Source organism: Oncorhynchus clarkii, chromosome 16, assembly GCF_045791955.1.
Source record: "Oncorhynchus clarkii lewisi isolate Uvic-CL-2024 chromosome 16, UVic_Ocla_1.0, whole genome shotgun sequence".
NCBI lineage: Eukaryota > Metazoa > Chordata > Actinopteri > Salmoniformes > Salmonidae > Oncorhynchus > Oncorhynchus clarkii.
In genome coordinates, this window is record NC_092162.1 from 46677807 (window position 1) to 46696267 (window position 18461).

An 18461-nucleotide genomic window follows, 5' to 3' on the forward strand; every position below is an offset into this window, starting at 1 on the left:
TCACATATTGTATTAGCCAATCAAAGCAGGATAGCAAGATTTGTGACCTGTTGCCACAAGAAAAGGTCAACCAGTGAAGAACAAACACCATTGTAAATACAACCCATATTTATGCTTATTTATTTTCCCTATTGTACTTTAACCATTTGCACATCGTTACAACACTGTATATATACATAATATGACATTTGTAATGTCTTTATTCTTTTGGAACTTCTGTGAGTGTAATGTTTACTCTTCATTTTTATTGTTTATTTTACTTTTGTATATCATCTACTTCACTTGCTTTGGCAATGTTAACATATGTGTCCCATGCCAATAAAGCCCCTTGAATTGAATTGTATTGAATTGAATCGAGATGGGCTCTTCTATCCTCTGGATGGTTTTAGTTATGCAGCTGACAGACAGACCATGTTGATAACACTCTCGCTTTCCTTTTGTTTCTATCTTTCTTTCTTTCTTGATGGGGTTCAGGAGTTGGAGATGCAGGCTCGTGCCCATGGTCTGACCACAGACTCGTCTGCCCTCTGCTCAGCGGAGCTCTCAGCCCGAGGCATCAAGCAGGAGCCAGCCCTGGGAGATTTCCACCAGGATCTGTACCCTGTCGACCCCCAGCACCAACACCACCCAGCCTGCACTCCAGACCAGGTTCAGTCCACCACCTTGGAGCTCAATGATGAAGCCTCTCCCTACACCGAGGGCCACGGGGGAATCTCAGGCGAGCTCCGGATGGAGGACACCTTGTCCCCGGTGGGAGGGGGAGACCCCCTGCTCTCCTCTGTCTCGCCCGGAGCCTCTAAGGACAGCAGCTGCTCAGGCAGCATAAGCATGGAAGAGAACGACCATGGCTGTTAGCACTCACTGCTGCCCACCCACCTGCATCTTTATCTCCATCCCTCCACCCTGTCCTACTTCAGCCAGCTGCTGGTTGGTTTGTTTGTTGGTTGGTTGATGGTTTTCAGGTGTTGACACATATATTTAATTTTTCAGCCCAATATTTATTTTATTTTATTTTATGGTATCATTGGGTTCTGAAAGCGTTCAAACTGAATTTAGTTCAGCTTCTCTTATGTATTGATTTTAAATACATTTTTTGTTGTTTATTTTAATCGATCATGGTCTGATTTTTATATTACTTTGATGACAATGAGTCAGGGAGCAATATCTGACACGTACCTGTGTATAGTTATCATGGTACTGTATATGACAGGCTTATAAGCAGTTATAAAACCCTGATTGATGAGCTTATTGCTTTTAAATCTTAAACAATGTAATTCCCTCGGAATGATAGCTAAAAATTGCGGTTAAATATATTTTTGGTGTGATACACACTACTTGCTTTTTAGCAAGTCTGTTCAGAGCAATTTGACAGAAGCGATAATACATTATTTGAATTACTTTTGTGCTTTACCGTCATCTTAGATTGAACTTGAATGTGACAATGCCTTAGTCAGAGGATTTGTAAACATTTCACATATAGTACAGAATGTGGTCAGTCTACCAATGTTGTCAGAAATGCAACAGTGATTTCAATACGAGCAGATTTTGCTTTATGAAGATATTTCTGATAATATGATGGAAATGTATTGCAAGAAATACTCACTAAGGGCTGGATTCAATACGTATCGTGGACGTATCAGGGATGTTAAAATGTAAAGGTCATTTCCAATTGAGCAGACATATGCAGCGTTTAACATGAATATAGTCTCTGCGAACGCGGGAACATTGCTTTTAAATTTCAATCAAGCTATAACACGGATTTTCCGCGATACGGATTGACTTGCTATAACAATCAAGCAGTAACACCACAGACCTTCCGCGATACGGATTGACTTGCTATAACAATCAAGCAGTAACACCACAGACCTTCCGCGATACGGATTGACTTGCTATAACAATCAAGCAGTAACACCACAGACCTTCCGCGATACGGATTGACTTGCTATAACAATCAAGCAGTAACACCACAGACCTTCCGCGATACGGATTGACTTGCTATAACAATCAAGCAGTAACACCACAGACCTTCCGCGATACGGATTGACTTGCTATAACAATCAAGCAGTAACACCACAGACCTTCCGCGATACGGATTGACTTGCTATAACAATCAAGCAGTAACACCACAGACCTTCCGCGATACGGATTGAATTGAGCCCTAAGAAGTGTATCTCCTAGGAAGAAAAATACATTTTGTTTTTAAATGGTCCATTTCCTAAATCATTTTTGTTTTGTTGTACCCTTGTTAGGATTTGCCTGTCCAATATCCATTTTGAGATATTCCAGATCTTTTTTTAAGTTATGTGAATGTTTATATTGCCAAGGAATATAAGACACTGCTGTGGGATAAACAAAAAAAATGTATTACACACTCAAAACACTGGAATGACATCCATAAATTGAAAAATGGTTTGGTTGGTAACCATTTTTTTTTTTTATATGTACTAACAATATTATATTTAGGGTTTTTAAATGCATACAATGTATTGTATGATTGATTGTAGTTATAACTATAAACTGTACTGTTAATGTATATTTCTACTATTTAACAACTTAGCAAAATACTCAAATATGCCTTTGATAATAACTATCTACTGTACATTACACCGCTGTATAGAGAGCATGGTTACAGTGCATCCTCAAGTCTGTGGAACTATGCAATGATCACAGTTGTAGCTCAGTATTGTGCCTGTTTTGCCCAGAAGACATTAGACACATTAGGCTGGTCATCTATTATGTTGTAATGATTAATAACAAGCGACCAGCAGAATGATTTACATTGAAGTGAAGTGCCTTACAGTTGTTTTTTGAATTTCCCACAGACCTATGAGGACTACTATACACTGGGATGTTGTTGTTGTTTCTGGTGTTTGGCGCTTCATGTATGAAGTGTTGAACTGCAAGGTCCCTAAGGGAAGCAGTAGGAAAGGGCATTTTGTCAGACAGTAGAAGACCATGCTATGGGCCCCCTGTGACCACATGGCCTCTAACACTGGACTGTAAGAATGTCTCTCCAGGCCATCCGTTTTGTTTGGGATGTTTTTGATGATAGATTTATTTATATATTTTTTTATGTCAGAATTCCACTCAGAGGGCAATAATCAAAATGTAGTTTTACTGAATTATCAGCTTCTTTTTTACGACCTATAATTTTTCTGAATGTAATGTACCTCAGTGTTGACTGCCAAAATGTGTTTCCAAATTCAAAGTCTAAATGTAAAGAAAGAATTAACATTTGTTTTTTGACAGCTTAGCTGATGTAGCTTTATGTATGGATGTATGGATGTTTCTTCCTTATTTATAGAACGATAACTTAAGAAGAATGGCAATCAGGCAGAAGGTTAAGCTAAGCACAAAGTAGCCCATGCACTTAAAGGGGCATTCTCTGCAGTAACAATCCACTGCAGAATGGCCCTCATGGTCAAACTGACCCCAGGTCTGTCTGCTGATATCTAGACACAGGCCTGTCATTCACTCACTGCCCTTTGACTGAACCCATGTCAGCATGTCACTGAATGCATAGAACTACCATGTCCGATTAAAAGCAATGGTGACAGTTGATTTGAAGCTTATTATTTGTAAATACACATTTTCATTTTGATCGGGCCCACTACCATGGCAGTTTGGGTATGCCACTAACATTTCAAAGAGCCATGTTTGTTCACACATTGAGCAAACTGTCAGCTCTACTCATTCTATTTATATAGTTCAGATAGACGCCTCTGCTGAGATTGCCACTGTAATCTGATGACGGCTCTGTTGCCAGGAGAGATGGAGGTAGTGATGGTCATAAACAGGTTAGGGATGGATCAGTGATGTCACGATCAAGCTCATTCATTGGAACTGAGTGTGAAAACTAGTGACATATGAAAGTCAATAAAAATATTGTTACCGGTCTTTCTATGTTTTCTTTCTATTTAAGTATTTCCCTAATTGTCTCTAAACACGAATGATGGGGAAATTACACTGTATACAATGAGGTTAATGAGAATACAGTATATAATGTTCAAAGACACACCAATATAATTACTATATACAGTGCTTTCAGAAAATATTCACACCCCTTGACTTTTTCCACATTTTATTGTGTTACAAAGTGGGATTAAAATTGATCGAATTGTAATTTTTGGTCAACGATATACACAAAATACTCTAATGTCAAAGTGGATGTTTTTTTTTACATTTGTAAAAAACATTAATGGGAATAAAACACTAATATACACTGAGTGCAAAAAACATTATGGACACCTTCCTATAATTGCGTTGCACCCCCTTTTGCCTTCAGAACAGCCTCAATTTGTTGGGAAATTGACTCTATAAGGTGTCAGAAGTGCTCCACAGGGATGCTGGCCCATGTTGACGTCAATGCTTCCCACAGTTGTGTCAAGTTGGTTGGATGTCCTTTGGGTGGTGGACCATTATGGATACACACAGGAAACTGTTGAGCATGAAAAACCCAGCAGCGTTGCAGTTCTTTACACACTTAAACCGGTGCACCAAACCCCGTTCAAAGGCACTTAAATCTTTTGTCTTGCCCATTCACTCTCTGAATGGCACACATATACAATCCATGTCTCAATTGTCTCAAGGCTTAAAAATCCTTCTTTAAGAGCTTTCCACACATGGATTGTGCAACATTTGGCCATTATTCTTTAAAGAAATATTCAAACACTATCAAATTGTTCGTTGATCATTGCTAGACAACCATTTTCAGGGCTTGCCATAGATTTTCAAGAATATTTAAGTCAAAACTGTAACTCGGCCACTCAGGAACATTCACTGTCTTCTTGGTAAGCATCTCCACTGTAGATGTGGCTTTGTGTTTTAGGTTATTGTCCTGCTGAAAGGTGAATTTATCTCCCAGTGTCTTGTAGAAAGCAGACTGAACCAGGTTTTCCTCTAGGAATTTACCTGTGCTTAGCACCATTGCATTTATTTTTTATCCTGAAAAGCGGGCGGCTTAACGATTACAAGCATACCCATAACATGATGCAGCAACCACTATACTTGAAAATATGGAAAGTAGTACTCAGTAATCTGTTTTGCCTCAAACATAACACTTTGTATTCAGGACATGTTTTTATTCTGTACAGGCTTCCTTTATTTCACTCTGTCAATTAGGTTAGTATTGTGGAGTAAGTACAATGTTGTTGATCCATCCTCAGTTTTCTCCTGTCACAGCCATTAAACTCTGTAACTGTTTTAATGTCACCATTGGCCTCATGGTGGAATCCCTGAGCAGTTTCCTTCCTCTCCGGCAACTGGGTTATGAAGGACGCCTGTATCTTTGTAGTGACTGGGTGTGTTGATACACCGTCCAAACTGCAATTAATAACTTCACCATGCTCAAGAGGATATTCAGTGTCTGCTTTTTTACCAATAGGTGCCCTTCTTTGTGAGGCATTGGAAAACCTCCCTGGTCTTTGTGGTTGAATCTGTGTTTGAAATTCGCTTTTCGACTGAAGGACCTTTAGATAATTGTATCTGTGTGGCACAGAGATGAGGTAGTCATTCAAAAATCATGTTAAACACTTATTGCACACAGTGAGTCCATGTGACTTGTTACGCACATTTTTACTCCTGAACTTATTTAGGCTTGCCATAACAAAAAGGTTGAAAGCTTAGTGACTCAAGACATTTCAGCTTTTCATTTTTTATTAATTTGTAAACATTTCGAAAAACATAATTCCATGTTGACATTATGGGGTATTGTGTGTAGGCCAATTACCTAAGAAATCTCAATTGAATATATTTTAAATTCGGCCAGTAACACAACAAAATTAGGAAAAAGTCAACGGATGTGAACACTTTCTGAAGGCACTGTATATTATTCATATTTAGACTTCAAGTAAATGTGTGTTGACTGAAACATATTGAATTTGAAACACAGTATTTCATCTTCACCAGCTCGTCATGGCGTCAGTGTATTCAGTGTGGATATTGTTATCTCCAGATGTCAAGAAGAACCAAGTTCATCACACCAGATCTTGAAAGCCTGGCACAGGATTTCATCACTGATTTCATGGAAGATTTCTGTAGAGATGAGACAGAATCTACAGTATAGTTAATGAGCTTGCTTGTTTAGGTTATTATAAAACACGGAATATGGAATATCTAGGAATGTTTTGAGACTGACATAAAAAGGCAGCCTGATGGTGTTCCTAAAGGAAAGATGTCCAGACCTGCACATCCCAGTCCTGTGGGAAGAGGCATCCTCAGGGACCCTGCAGAGTGCTTCAGTCGTTCGCTCAGAGACTTCTGCACCAGGGCAAGAGTGCAGTCCTGGTGCCACACAGGCAGCTCCAAACCCACCATGCAGTGGCTGATCCGGGCCTTCTCCTCTCCTGTCAGGAGCCCTTTCTGGTGGGCCACGTACACCATGAAGGACATGTCAATGTTCACCGCCTCCCCGTGGAGCAGCGCAGGCAGCACTTTCTGCAAAGGAGCATAAAAAGGTTCATTCCAAAGGTAAAGTTATACTGTATGCACATTTGTCGAATTATCTTCACTTGTCAAAAATATATCTGATCATTCACACCTTCCCTGATATCTTTCTCCCCATCCTTTCATATCCCCTCCATACACCTTTTTTATCGTTCACTAGTATCAAGTCAGTGATCAAATCTTTACCATTTCTAGCTCAGGGCTGACTAGATGGCCAAAGTCCACCAGTCTGTCCAGGTCATCCTCCCACAGATTGGGAGCCAACTCCTCTAGCATGGTTTCTATGGCAATCCGTGTGGACGAAGAGGCAGCATCTTCCAGGTCACAGCAGCCACTGATCTTGTCATGGGATTGGAAACTGGAGTCCAATAGGTACTTGCCTTTAGTCTCCAGGAGCTCAAACAGGCCCCTGTGTTTCATCAGAGCCATCTAGAACACAACGAATGATGGCTGATTTATTATCTCCATACAGAGTTTGGAAGTAAGCCACTATCAATGGGGTGATTTAGGCTTGTAAAAAGTGCTTAACTTTCTTCCTTCATTAGTAATAGTGATTAGTATAGTGTATTAGACATGTAATAGACAGCAAAAAAAATACAACCACACCTTGCTGTTAAGACAGCAAACAAATACAACCACACCTTGCTGTTAAACACAGCAAACAAATACAACCACACCTTGCTGTTAAGACAGCAAACAAATACAACCACACCTTGCTGTTAAGACAGCAAACAAATACAACCACACCTTGCTCTTAAGGGATGTTTGTCCAAAATAACTGTTGTCCAGATATGCCTCAAATGCACAGCAACAGTCTCAGTCCTTTTTAGAAAGATGACATGCTCAGTTTGTCATGGGTTAGGGTGCTTTCAGGTATTCAACCCACATGCATACTGTACCCATGCTGCAATGATGAGTACCTTTAACATTTCTGCCATTCCATTAGAAACCTGCCTGCGAGGAACAGTTCGGATGAAGGTCCGGTCTAAAAATGTTGCGACCGGAGGTATGTAACTCCCCAGCTTGTTCTTACCATTGGCAAAGTTGACTCCAGTTTTGGCCCCCACACTGGCATCAATGTAGGAAAGCAGGGTGGTCGGGACACGGATATAGGGGGTTCGCCTCCGGTAGAGAGAAGCAGCTAGGCCCACCACATCCAGACACACCCCGCCTCCAATAGCAATGATGGGCTCAGAGCGCCTGTCTATGCCAAACTTGTGGACCTCCTCCAGAATCCTGGTCACAAGCTCCATGGACTTGTTCTCCTCTGTAGTGGGCAGTGGGAGGATCCTATAAAGAACATTTCTGGCCTCAAAATACCTGGTGACCTGGGAGCCATAGAGCTGATTGACTGTCTCATCAATGATAATGAAGCGTTTGATGGGCTTGGTGTTGCTTCTGAAGGCCTTGAGCTCATCCTGGTCCTCTATATGACCACATAGCAGTGTGTCATTCCCAACATCCAGCAGGTTGTGGCATTGGATCACTCTGTAGGTGAACACAATAGGGCTGACCACTGTCCAGGAGAGGCCATGTTCTGAGGTGCTCTGGAAACTGCATGAGGAGCCAGCAGAAATGGTAAGTGATCACAACAACTGTCATAGTGGCAGGTTTGAATGGCTTGACTATAAATAGTGTACATACTAACCCCCACCAGGGAGGCCTAGGAGCTATGTGCACACTATCTTAGTTAACAACCAACTGGTACACAGATTGTTCTAAGAACTTTTTCATGTTTGAAATGAACATGTTTCATGTTCATTCAATAGAAGGGAACTGCTATGGGCAGTAAAATTACACCGAATTATGCTAATCTGTATGCGGGGGTTGTTTGAGAATAATGTGATTTTCAGCCCTAACAATCCATTATTTCGCCACATCAAGCTCTGGAAACGCTTAATTGATGCTGTATTCCTTCTATTCCAGGGCACAGCAGAGGAACTTCATCAGTTCCATTCCATCAATACAAGCAGTGAACATCTGCAATTCACCTTCACCTTTGATGCGAATTAAACACGTTTTCGTGAAATTTTGTGGTGGCTTTAGCACAGACCTATACAGAAAGCCAACGGACAGGAATTCACTGTTACGCGGAGATTGCTTGCACCCTACACCCCTGATAAAGAGCCTCCTTACCAGCTAATACAGTCACATACGCAGGATCTGCAGTACACAGAGTGACTGACAAACAAGCCGCTTGTCTGGATGAGCGTTTCAGACAAAGGAGTTACCCAGAGGAATCGCTGCATGATGCAAGGGACCTTTACAAAATTACCACATTTTTCACAAAGGAAAGTGGGTGTAGTCCGTGAGTGGTGGAAATGAACCTGTTAGCTTAGTCAGTGAAATAGGCTACTTTTGCTCCTCTAACATTAGTTACTTAATTAATATCTTCACAGAAAATTGTTTACATTTCGCTCCTCTTTTAGCCAACATTTAATCAATGCAGGCAAACTTTTAGCAAGCTATTTATACTAAATCAGTTGTCCCTGTCCCTGCCCCTGCCTGGAGCCAGGCCCAACAGATGCAGCTTCAGGCTCAGCAGCCCGGTCTCCCCATCCCCATACCCCTGAACCAGCCCTGTCTCCCCATCCCCATACCCCTAAACCAGCCCTGTCTCCCCATCCCCATACCCCTAAACCAGCCCTGTCTCCCCGTCCCCATACCCCTAAACCAGCCCTGTCTCCCCATCCTCACCCCCCTGAACCAGCCCTGTCACCCCATCCCCATAGCCCTGAACCAGCCCTGTCTCCCCATCCCCACCCCCCTGAATCAGCCCTGTCACCACATCCCCATAGCCCTGAACCAGCCCTGTCTCCCTATCCCCACCCCCCTGAACCAGCCCTGTCACCCCATCCCCATACCCCTGAACTAGCCCTACTCCCAACTGAAGAAGGAGGTGAGCAGTATTGTGTTGAATGACATGTCGGTTGGGATAATTACATGTACTGCAATGCATTGAGGACAGGAATATGATTCTCCAGTCAGGAAAAATCTCACTTGACACAGAGGCAGCCAATATCAGAGCCTTAAAGGAAGAGATGCAGGCTCTGAAAGATGGAAGTCTCTCCTGTCTGAGGCAACACGGATTGCTACGCAAATAGATATTGCGCCTCCATTTAGCAAGGAACACAGCCGCCAGAGGAAAAGGAAGAGATTCCATGATGAGACCTCTCAAGAGGTCAGGACAGTGCAGCAATTTTTTTTACTGCTATGGAGAACATCATATGTGACTTGGACATTAGATTCCACACCACTGCAAAAATGGTAGAATCATTTTCTGCTGTTCTGAAAGTTGGTCAGATTAGTGAGGACAAAGTCCCTTCTGTGTGCCAACCACTGATCATGAAGTATTCTGGAATACCTTACACCTGAGTTTCATAATGAAGTAAGACACCTGAACACTGTATATGCTGCCACTTTCCCCCCTAACTTGTCCCCTCTTGGTCTCCTGAATGCAATTTGTAAGATGCAGCTGCAAAGCATTTTTGGAGAAGTGTGCATTGCTTTACGTAGATTTTGCACGCTGCCTGTGACTGTTGCTGGTGGCGAGAGAGCTTTCAGTAAGCTAAATCTGATTCAAAAAAACTATTTGATGTCCACTATGTCCCAGGACAAGCTTTGCAGTCTTGCCATACTGTCCATTGAAAGTCAGTTAGCTAGAAAGCTGGACTTTAAAGACTTGATCAGTGACTTTGCTGGTAAGAAGGCACCCCAAGTGGAAGAAACCTATTGATTTGGTGACCCCTTGACCTTTCCTCTAGCGCCACCATCAGGCCTTTTCATTTCCATTTTGTTTTCCATTTTCCACTTTAACAGCTGATTATTTTCTAGTTGGTATGTATACTTAGTTAAAAAAATCTGCTGCTGATTTTATTATTTTGTTTGTTATATCATTCTATAGATGATCATGTTAATTTATTTTAATTGAGAGGTTCATGTTTATTCAAGTTATATTTATTTTAAGTTATTCATTAATGTTAAGACAATTTTCCATTCAAGATTTTTACCATTTAAATTACATTTAGACTGTAAAAGATGGCCTTTAGCACATTTCTTATAGAGGGTATCAGTCTTGCATCAAATACGAAATTCCACTGTATGCAGAATGTTGCATGCACGTCTGCACAGTGTTATATATTCACAGCTCACTGTCAGTAAATATCGGACATTAAATATTGGACTACAAGAGAATTGCAAGCCTGCAAAGGTGGAGTTATTTAAAGCTTTGAATGGGTCAATTGGGTTCTGTTGGTGGGTGGTTACAGCAATTGCGCAGGGTTGATGTGGTGGTGAGGAGTCTTTTCATGTGGCCCAAAATCCCTGGCGGCACCCCTGCCCCTGACAAACGAGTTCAATGCCTTCTTCAATATTCCCCACTTCGCAAACAGTTCGACCACATCATTAAAAAACACTGGCACATCTTGATCACTGATCCACAACTGGGAAAGACGTTTAAAGAACCCTCACGAGTAGGTCTTCAGACGCACCCCAAACATCAGCCAACTGTTGGTGAGGTCTGATCTTCCACCGGTGCCACGTAGCACCTTCCGAGACAATGTGCTAGACAGTAATTACATATGTGGTAGATGTAGGCCTACCTAGTGTAACTTTACAGAACAAATGCACCACGTTCAATCATCCTGTCACGGGCAAGGGCATTAAGATTAAGGGCATCATTACGTCTTCCACAAAATATGTGGTATACCTGATCAAGTGTATTGGTGGTCTATGATATGTAGGAAAAATGAAACGAGCTGGCTAAATAAGGAAAGCAGAACACGTGAGTAATATCAGGACTTTTGACCAGAGAAACCCTGTGGCTGCACATTTCATGGAGGCTTGTGACATCATCAGCTCTCTGAGATACATTAGAATCAATCATGTTAAGACTCAAAGGATGGGGGGAGATACCGATAATCTATTACTGAGAAGAGAACTGCATTTGATTCACAGTTTGACCGCCATGTCTCCTAAAGGTCTGAACCAAAACACTGTTCTAAAATGCAAGCGGTATCATTGACAGAAATGGAAATATTAGTAAGAAAGAGCGGGGCTTTAAAGATACAACAACTATCATGGGTTACTAATATAATTAGGATAATGCCTTTGGCTGCTAGACAATGAAATAAAGTTGAAATAAAACCAATAGAACAGGAGAATGCATATGAGGAAGTCTATAAAATAATTGCCTCCACGTTTCTATGGTTGGATTTTAGCTATAGGCTACTTTGAAGCAAGGTAAGCTTGTCTCATATTATGAATTCAAACATCCAGGTTTCAAACAATTAAGTAACAGGACACATAGTGATGCTAATGACAGGCCTAAGCGTCTCAAATCAAATCAAATTGTATTTGTCACATACACATAGTTAGCAGATGTTAATGCGAGTGTAGCGAAATGCTTGTGCTTCTAGTTCCGACAATGCAGTAATATCCAACAAGTAATCTAACCTAACAATTTCACAACAATTACCTTATACACACAAGTGTAAAGTCTTCAAGTAGATGGAAAGTCTTTCCTAAAACCTCAATTAAATGTTGACTAGCTACAAAGTAGCCTATGCCTACCTATCAGAATGATATCATGATGATTATTTCCATCAATCCGGTGGCCATTTCTTTTGAAAACTCCATCTCATGTGCTACAGAAACACTGCTAATCAAACAATGGTGCTAGGTGCCTGAATGAAATGTCTTAAATTTTCCCCAGACCTCAAAAGTGGTATCCTGATGTGGTTTAAGCATTGTTATGGACTTACAACATACAATGTGGTTGTTTTTCTGAAAATAACAAAAACCTGGAGAAATAGGGGAAAATACGAAACCTGTGAATTTCTGACTCCGTTTATGTTTCAATGGTACTGTAGTAGGCCTACTATTAGCCTACTACACAGCACAGCTTGGTTTGCCCTGAATGAAAGATCAATATGGGATTTATCATTTTAAATCATTCTGAAACTTACAAAAAAAGATTGCAGTCAAAGTGCAAGATTACTGCAGTACACTGTAGTATAACTGTAGTTGGATTGCAGTATATCTGCAGTATGCTGCAAATACTGCATCCAAAATAACAGTGTTTTTTACTGCAGTAATTTTGCAGTATAGCTGCAGTTATACAGCAATAATTCTGCAATTACTGCGTCCAAAATACCACAGTCGACTGCAGTTACTGCACTTTTACTGCAGTTACTGCACTTTTACTGCAGTTACTGCACTTTTACTGCAGTTACTGCACTTTTACTGTAGTTTCAAAACTGCAATCTTTTTTTGTATGTCACTGTTTCTCATAGGATTATTCAGATAGGGCCACTTTCCTTCGTGGGTGGGCCGTTCGGAAACATTTTGGCAAAATAAGAGTATTCCCATTTCTCCAGGCACCTCTAAAACACTGGATTTGTCCTGCCATCCAGGCCTCCACTTGGTCATTTTGTACATATGTACATATTATATTTTCTGTAACTACTACAGTATATGTACCCATCTCATTGATATCAAATTATTAGAGGTACATGCAGCTTACCGATCACTGTACCTGTACACAGCTCATCTGTAAATAGCACACCCTACTACCTCATCCCCATATTGTTATTTTTTTGTTGTTGCTCTTTTGCACCCCAATATCTCTACTTGCACATCATCATCTGCGCATCCATCACTCCAGTGTTAATGCTAAATTGTAATTATTTCACCACTATGGCCTATTTATTGCCTTTACCTCCCTAACCTTATTATTTTTGCACACACTGTACATAGATTTTTCTATTGTGTTATTGACTGTACGTTTGTTTATCTCATGTGTAACTCTGTGTTGTTGTTTTTGTCGCACTGCTTTGCTTTATCTTGGCCAGGTCACAGTTGTAAATGAGAACTTGTTCTCAACTGGCCTACCTGGTTAAATAAAGGCTAAATAAACACTTTTGTTTTTTTAAACATAAATTGTTTTTGAAATAAGTCTCTGTAATTATATCTACAGCCACCGTGCGTCCTGCATGGGAGGATATTCCAACAGTTTGCAACATAATATATATCTTACTTTTTTGTTGTTGTACTGTTGCTTAGGTTTGAACTACCAATCTGTATGTATATAATCATTCATGTCTATATGTACCTCTGTGATTATGATTGACTATGCGCAAAAGTAAATGTAATTGTTTCCACATCCACCATGGTCATGTGAGTTGAACTGTGTATATTTTGGGATGTGAGCACTCAGTATGTTTGACCTGACGAAGACAGATTCAGGCTGGATATTCGATGGATAGTTTTCCTTACGTCCACCAACAGCAGTTAAGGACCGTCAACATAGTGACAAATACATTTTTTCACATTTCCATAACTCTTTAACCATTACTCCTAAAACTTTAAAAACTGGTTCTAGCTAACCCGATGGCATAGACATAAAGGTGTATGTACAGACAAAATGACAAACTGTTAAACGGCTTTTTTTTTACTGGTGGTCTACTAGTCTACTGTACACCGACGAAATGTCAGCTGTGCCCAAAATAGAAAGATATCCCATGTCTTCCAGTCAACCGAGTCATTTATGAAAAGGACCTCTGACTCACATTGAGGCAACAAATATAAAAAAAATTATTGTGAGATTTAAAATATTCCCTCTTCGAAAATAACATATATGGTTTAAATCAACATGAATCAAAAGTATTAACTCATTTGATTCCTAAGATTTGGAACCAGACGTATATTCCCTTTTTCTTTGCACTGCCATTCAGCAAGATGATCTGTCATGCTTATGAGATGTGTTATATCTTTACACAAAAAAAGATACAAAATGGAAATACAAAGTAGAACATACTACTCACATTTTAGCAGCTGATAACCGTCCCTCCTTCTGAGTCTGTCCGCCAGTCTGTCTGTTCCATGCCCCGTTCACTTGCAGCAGGCTGTACTCTGTTTGTTGACTCGTGTCACTATCAGAGTTTTCATGTGATTGCATGACCTGAGAATTTACTGAGTGGGATACAGTTGGTTCTGTCATTTTGGAAGGATATGCAGTGCGTCCCAATTCTCTACCTTTCTCCTGTAGTGTGCACTCGGTCACTCCTCCCCTTGTAACTAGGTGGGTGGGAATGAAACCAAATATAGACATCAATATTGTTGGCTGTTTATGTGACAGGTTTAAGGCTGAAAAATCAATCATGAAGAAGCAGGTGTTTTTAGGCACAATCTGTTTATTTCTGTTCATGGTTACAGAACTGAAGCGTTTCCGGAATGGAGCATTTTGGTGGTTAATATTTAATGGGGCTCAATAGGGGGATCATTATTAAGCACTCTATACCTCAGTTAACACTCTCTTTAGCCACAGTGTCCATCTTTGTAAACATATTCATGTTCCCTCTGAAACTAAGAAATGGGACAACTCTAGTTATTGATATTTTGATAGAACAAACATTGACAAGGTGCATGTTAGTAATTTGATTGAGGGGATCTTTTCATCTGTAGCAGACTTCAGAGATCTCCATGGCGAGTTCCAGTAACTCGGCTCCCTCTTGACAGGAGTTGCAGCAGCTGCAGTCCAGTTCTACACTGCAGTTGCACCAGCCACTGGCCCGCTCCTGCTCCCTGGACGCGTTGAGGTATTTGAACGAGGGGAAACAGCGGCTTACAGCTCTCTCACATGTGTCTGGCACCATGACTACGATGTCATAGAACCGGCAGTAGAGGCAGGCCAGCAGAATGGCAGCACAATCATCTGGGGACAGGGAGAGAAATATTAAATCAGTGAAATAGTTGCTACCACACGGCAGGTGGTACCGGATCGTTAAGTCTAGGTCCAAAAGGCTCCTTGGCAGCTTCTACCCCCAAGCCATGAGACTGCTGAACAATTAATCAAATGGCCAGCCGGACTATTGACATTGACCCCCCCCAATTTGTTTTTACACTGCATCTACTCGCTGTTTGTTACCTATGCATAGTCACTTTACCCCTACCTACATTACTGTGACTAACCTGTACTCCTGCACATTGACTCGTTACCGGTACCCCCTGTATATAGCCTCGTTATTGTTATGTTATTGTGTTACTTTTTTTTTTTTTACTTTAGTTTATCTAGTAAACATTTTCTAAATACTTTTTCTTGAACTGCATTGTGGGTTAAGTGCTTGTATGTAAGCATTTCACAGTAAGGTCCTGTTGTATTCGGCGCATGTGACAAATACAATTTGATTTGATGTTACATCACACTAGAGGAAGGCTGCAGATGTAAGTACTAGTAGAGCCCAAATGTTTGTATGACTATACAGATAACACTGCATTATCAACAATGGTTGTTATATTTCGGGCTTTTCAACTTGTCAGACTTGAAATCGTTACGATAATGGAATTACACTCTAGACAAAATTCACCATTGAAGCTTAATTTTCAGAAAGGAGGAGCAACAATACCCCCGGCGTCAGGCTGATGGGATTCGAAGGAGGAGAAGTGATCGCTACTGTTGTTGATGTGCTTGTTGGAACACAGTGAGAAACTGGATCCGCCCCACTCCCGGCCTCCCATGGGATCCTGAGAGCTGAGGTCAGTATCTACCTTGTCTGGGTCGTGCTCAGAGATGGTGCTCAGCCTCCGCACTCCACTCACCACAACCTTGTTGCTGCTCATCACCCCAGAATTTGTGGGCCGAGACACGTCTCCTTTAAATACAGTATAGTACATTAAGTCATCTTCATGATTCCCTACAAATATAGCTCCAAAAACCTTAGGTCACTCTGAAATTAGGGGACTCAACCAGGTGAGTAAACATGTTAAGTGAATGTATTCGGCTACTGTAGGCCAGTATTGTAGATATGGATATGTAGCTGTAACACCCCGGCATGTGTGCTCATCAGTAGAGATACTTGGTAACATTATCAAAACATTTCTGTTTGTTAATTATTCAACATGCCTCTGAGAGGCGAGACTCACAAAGCAGGGCGTGTATACAGGCTGAAAGTCCCAGTTTAATGAGGGGAAACTATTGATTTTTTAGCTTTTATTGGGATCCACTTTCCTCCCATGAACATGACCATAAGGAAATGTACAGATAGACCTTTAAATAATACAATTCTACAGCAGTCAACATAGAATGGGACCGCGTTTTCTTAGCTTTAGCACTCTTGCAGTTGGGATATACACTGAGTGTGCAAAACATTAGGAACACCTTCCTAATATTGAGTTGCACCCCCTTTTGTCCTCAGAACAGCCTCAATTCGTTGGGGCCATGGACTCTACAAGGTGTCGAAAGCGTTCCACAGGGATTCTGGCCCATGTTGACCCCAATGCTTCCCACAGTTGTATCAAGTTGGCTGGATGTCCTTTGGGTGGTCGACCATTCTTGATACACAGTCTTTCAGATGGGACCGTCTTTCGGATGGGACGGTAAACGGGAGTCCTAACTCTCTGTGGTCACTAAAGATCCCATGGCACTTATCGTAAGAGTAGGGGTGTTAACCCCGGTGTCCTGGCTAAATTCTCAATTTGGCCCTCATACCATCATGGCCACCTAATAATCTGCAGTTTACAATTGGTTCATTCATCCCCCTCCTCTTCCCTGTAACTATTCCCCATGTCGTTGGTGTAAATGAGAATGTGTTCTCAGTCAACTTACCTGGTAAAATAAGGGTTAGAATTTTTTTTAAATAATCAAATAAAAATATAAAACACAGGAAACTGTTGAGCGTGAAAACCCCAGCAGCGGTGCAGTTCTTGACACACTCAAACCGGTGCACTTGGCACATACTAACATACCCCGTTCAAAGGCACTTCAATCTTTTGTCTTGCCCATTCACTCTCTAAATGGCACACATACACAATGAATGTCTCAATTGTCTCAAGGTTTAAAAATCCTTCTTTACCCTCTCCTCCCCTTCATCTACACTGACTGAAGTGGATTAAATAGGGATTATAGCTTTCACCTGGATTCACCTGGTCAATCTATGTCATGTAAAGAGCAGGTGTTCCTCATGTTTTATACACTCAGTGTATTCCACTCTATGATACCTGGACACTACCATTACCCAGCAAATACAAAGATGACCCTCACCAGACAAATAGATCTTTAAAACCTCTGCTCTTTTTCTATACACAAGCGCTCACAAATAGGTTAGTCAGCCCGTAAACAAACACAACTGTTGAAACGACTTACCCTCCAGAAAAGGACTCTGGTCCCTCCTCGCCTTGACATGATCTGGTTCATTGTTAGAGGTCCTTGGTTGTGTGGTCATCTGAAGAGTTGAATAAAATTACCACATGCCAATGCAACCTAATAATACAACTCATACGCCTAAATAATATTTGCTAATCTTATTCCATTCCTTACATGTATGCATAATAGTGGTAAGATAATACTTATTCAAAATGATCAACTTTACCTGAAACAAACTTCTGGAAGGCCGACAGAAAAATGTATTTCCCTTTGTTCACAAATAGAAAGAACCATCCAATACTTGTAAAGCCTCTGGACCCTCCTGTGTGGATGAAGCGCAGCTTGCATTTCAGTGCTCTGTAAACTTGCAGGACAAGACACACCCCATATTGATCCGGGCCATAGCCAATCAGGCAGCGCAAAAACGTTTGATAGGATGATCTTTGGTCAAGTATAATCATATTTTATCACTCCAACGACCTCAGTCTAGTGAGCCAGATAGCATTACACCATGATAGCCTACATAGATGCCATTATAGGATACCCATCTTGGTGCAGTGTTTACACATACAGGCTGGTTGATGATATGGTCTGAACTGAATGAGGCGAGTACATTCACAGTTATTCAATTATAAAAAATATTCCCGATATATAGCAAAGGGCATGTGTATATAGATTTGGTGTAGGCCTGTCTCACACTTGAATCTTCTCTTTGTAACAGACCGTGGTCAAACACCCTTCAGATTCATTTCTCTGGTTGTATCTGTATTTTTACTTCTCTAGGGTTATTATTGCTTGGATAACCTTATTTACTATTATGTATTGATTTGTCTTTATGCAGTGCAGACTTTACAGAACGCTGAAAGAATTATTACTG

The 18461-nt window shown here is 41.0% G+C and overlaps 3 protein-coding genes across 6 annotated transcripts in view; 1 reads left to right on the forward strand and 2 right to left on the reverse strand.

Moving 5' to 3' along the window:
• The window catches only part of LOC139368599 (microphthalmia-associated transcription factor-like), a 41174-nt gene extending 37277 nt beyond the window's left edge, over positions 1-3897 (forward strand). For 3 of the 4 annotated variants that reach the window (XM_071107658.1, XM_071107659.1, XM_071107660.1), the window contains exon 10: positions 475-1087. In XM_071107658.1, the coding sequence (XP_070963759.1) occupies positions 475-855 (381 nt within the window). In that variant the 3' untranslated portion in view covers positions 856-1087. Of the gene's footprint in view, positions 1-474 lie in introns of all 4 variants that reach the window. The other variant, XM_071107657.1, reaches the window with a different exon arrangement.
• On the reverse strand, positions 2290-14516 carry LOC139368601 (2-epi-5-epi-valiolone synthase-like). The gene is made up of 5 exons (XM_071107661.1): positions 14268-14516; positions 7365-7998; positions 6631-6873; positions 6183-6435; positions 2290-6033 (listed from the first exon to the last, which is right to left on the reverse strand). Exons 1-5 carry the CDS (start codon positions 14441-14443, stop codon positions 5957-5959), a joined length of 1383 nt encoding a protein of 460 aa, XP_070963762.1. The 5' UTR covers positions 14444-14516; the 3' UTR covers positions 2290-5956.
• A 253-nt stretch (positions 14517-14769) lies between these two features.
• LOC139367664 (myoD family inhibitor domain-containing protein 2-like) lies at positions 14770-17663 on the reverse strand. Its single transcript, XM_071105940.1, has 3 exons — positions 17585-17663; positions 15849-16094; positions 14770-15157 (listed from the first exon to the last, which is right to left on the reverse strand). Exons 1-3 carry the CDS (start codon positions 17661-17663, stop codon positions 14898-14900), a joined length of 585 nt encoding a protein of 194 aa, XP_070962041.1. The 3' UTR covers positions 14770-14897.
• Between the last annotated feature and the right edge of the window lie 798 nt (positions 17664-18461).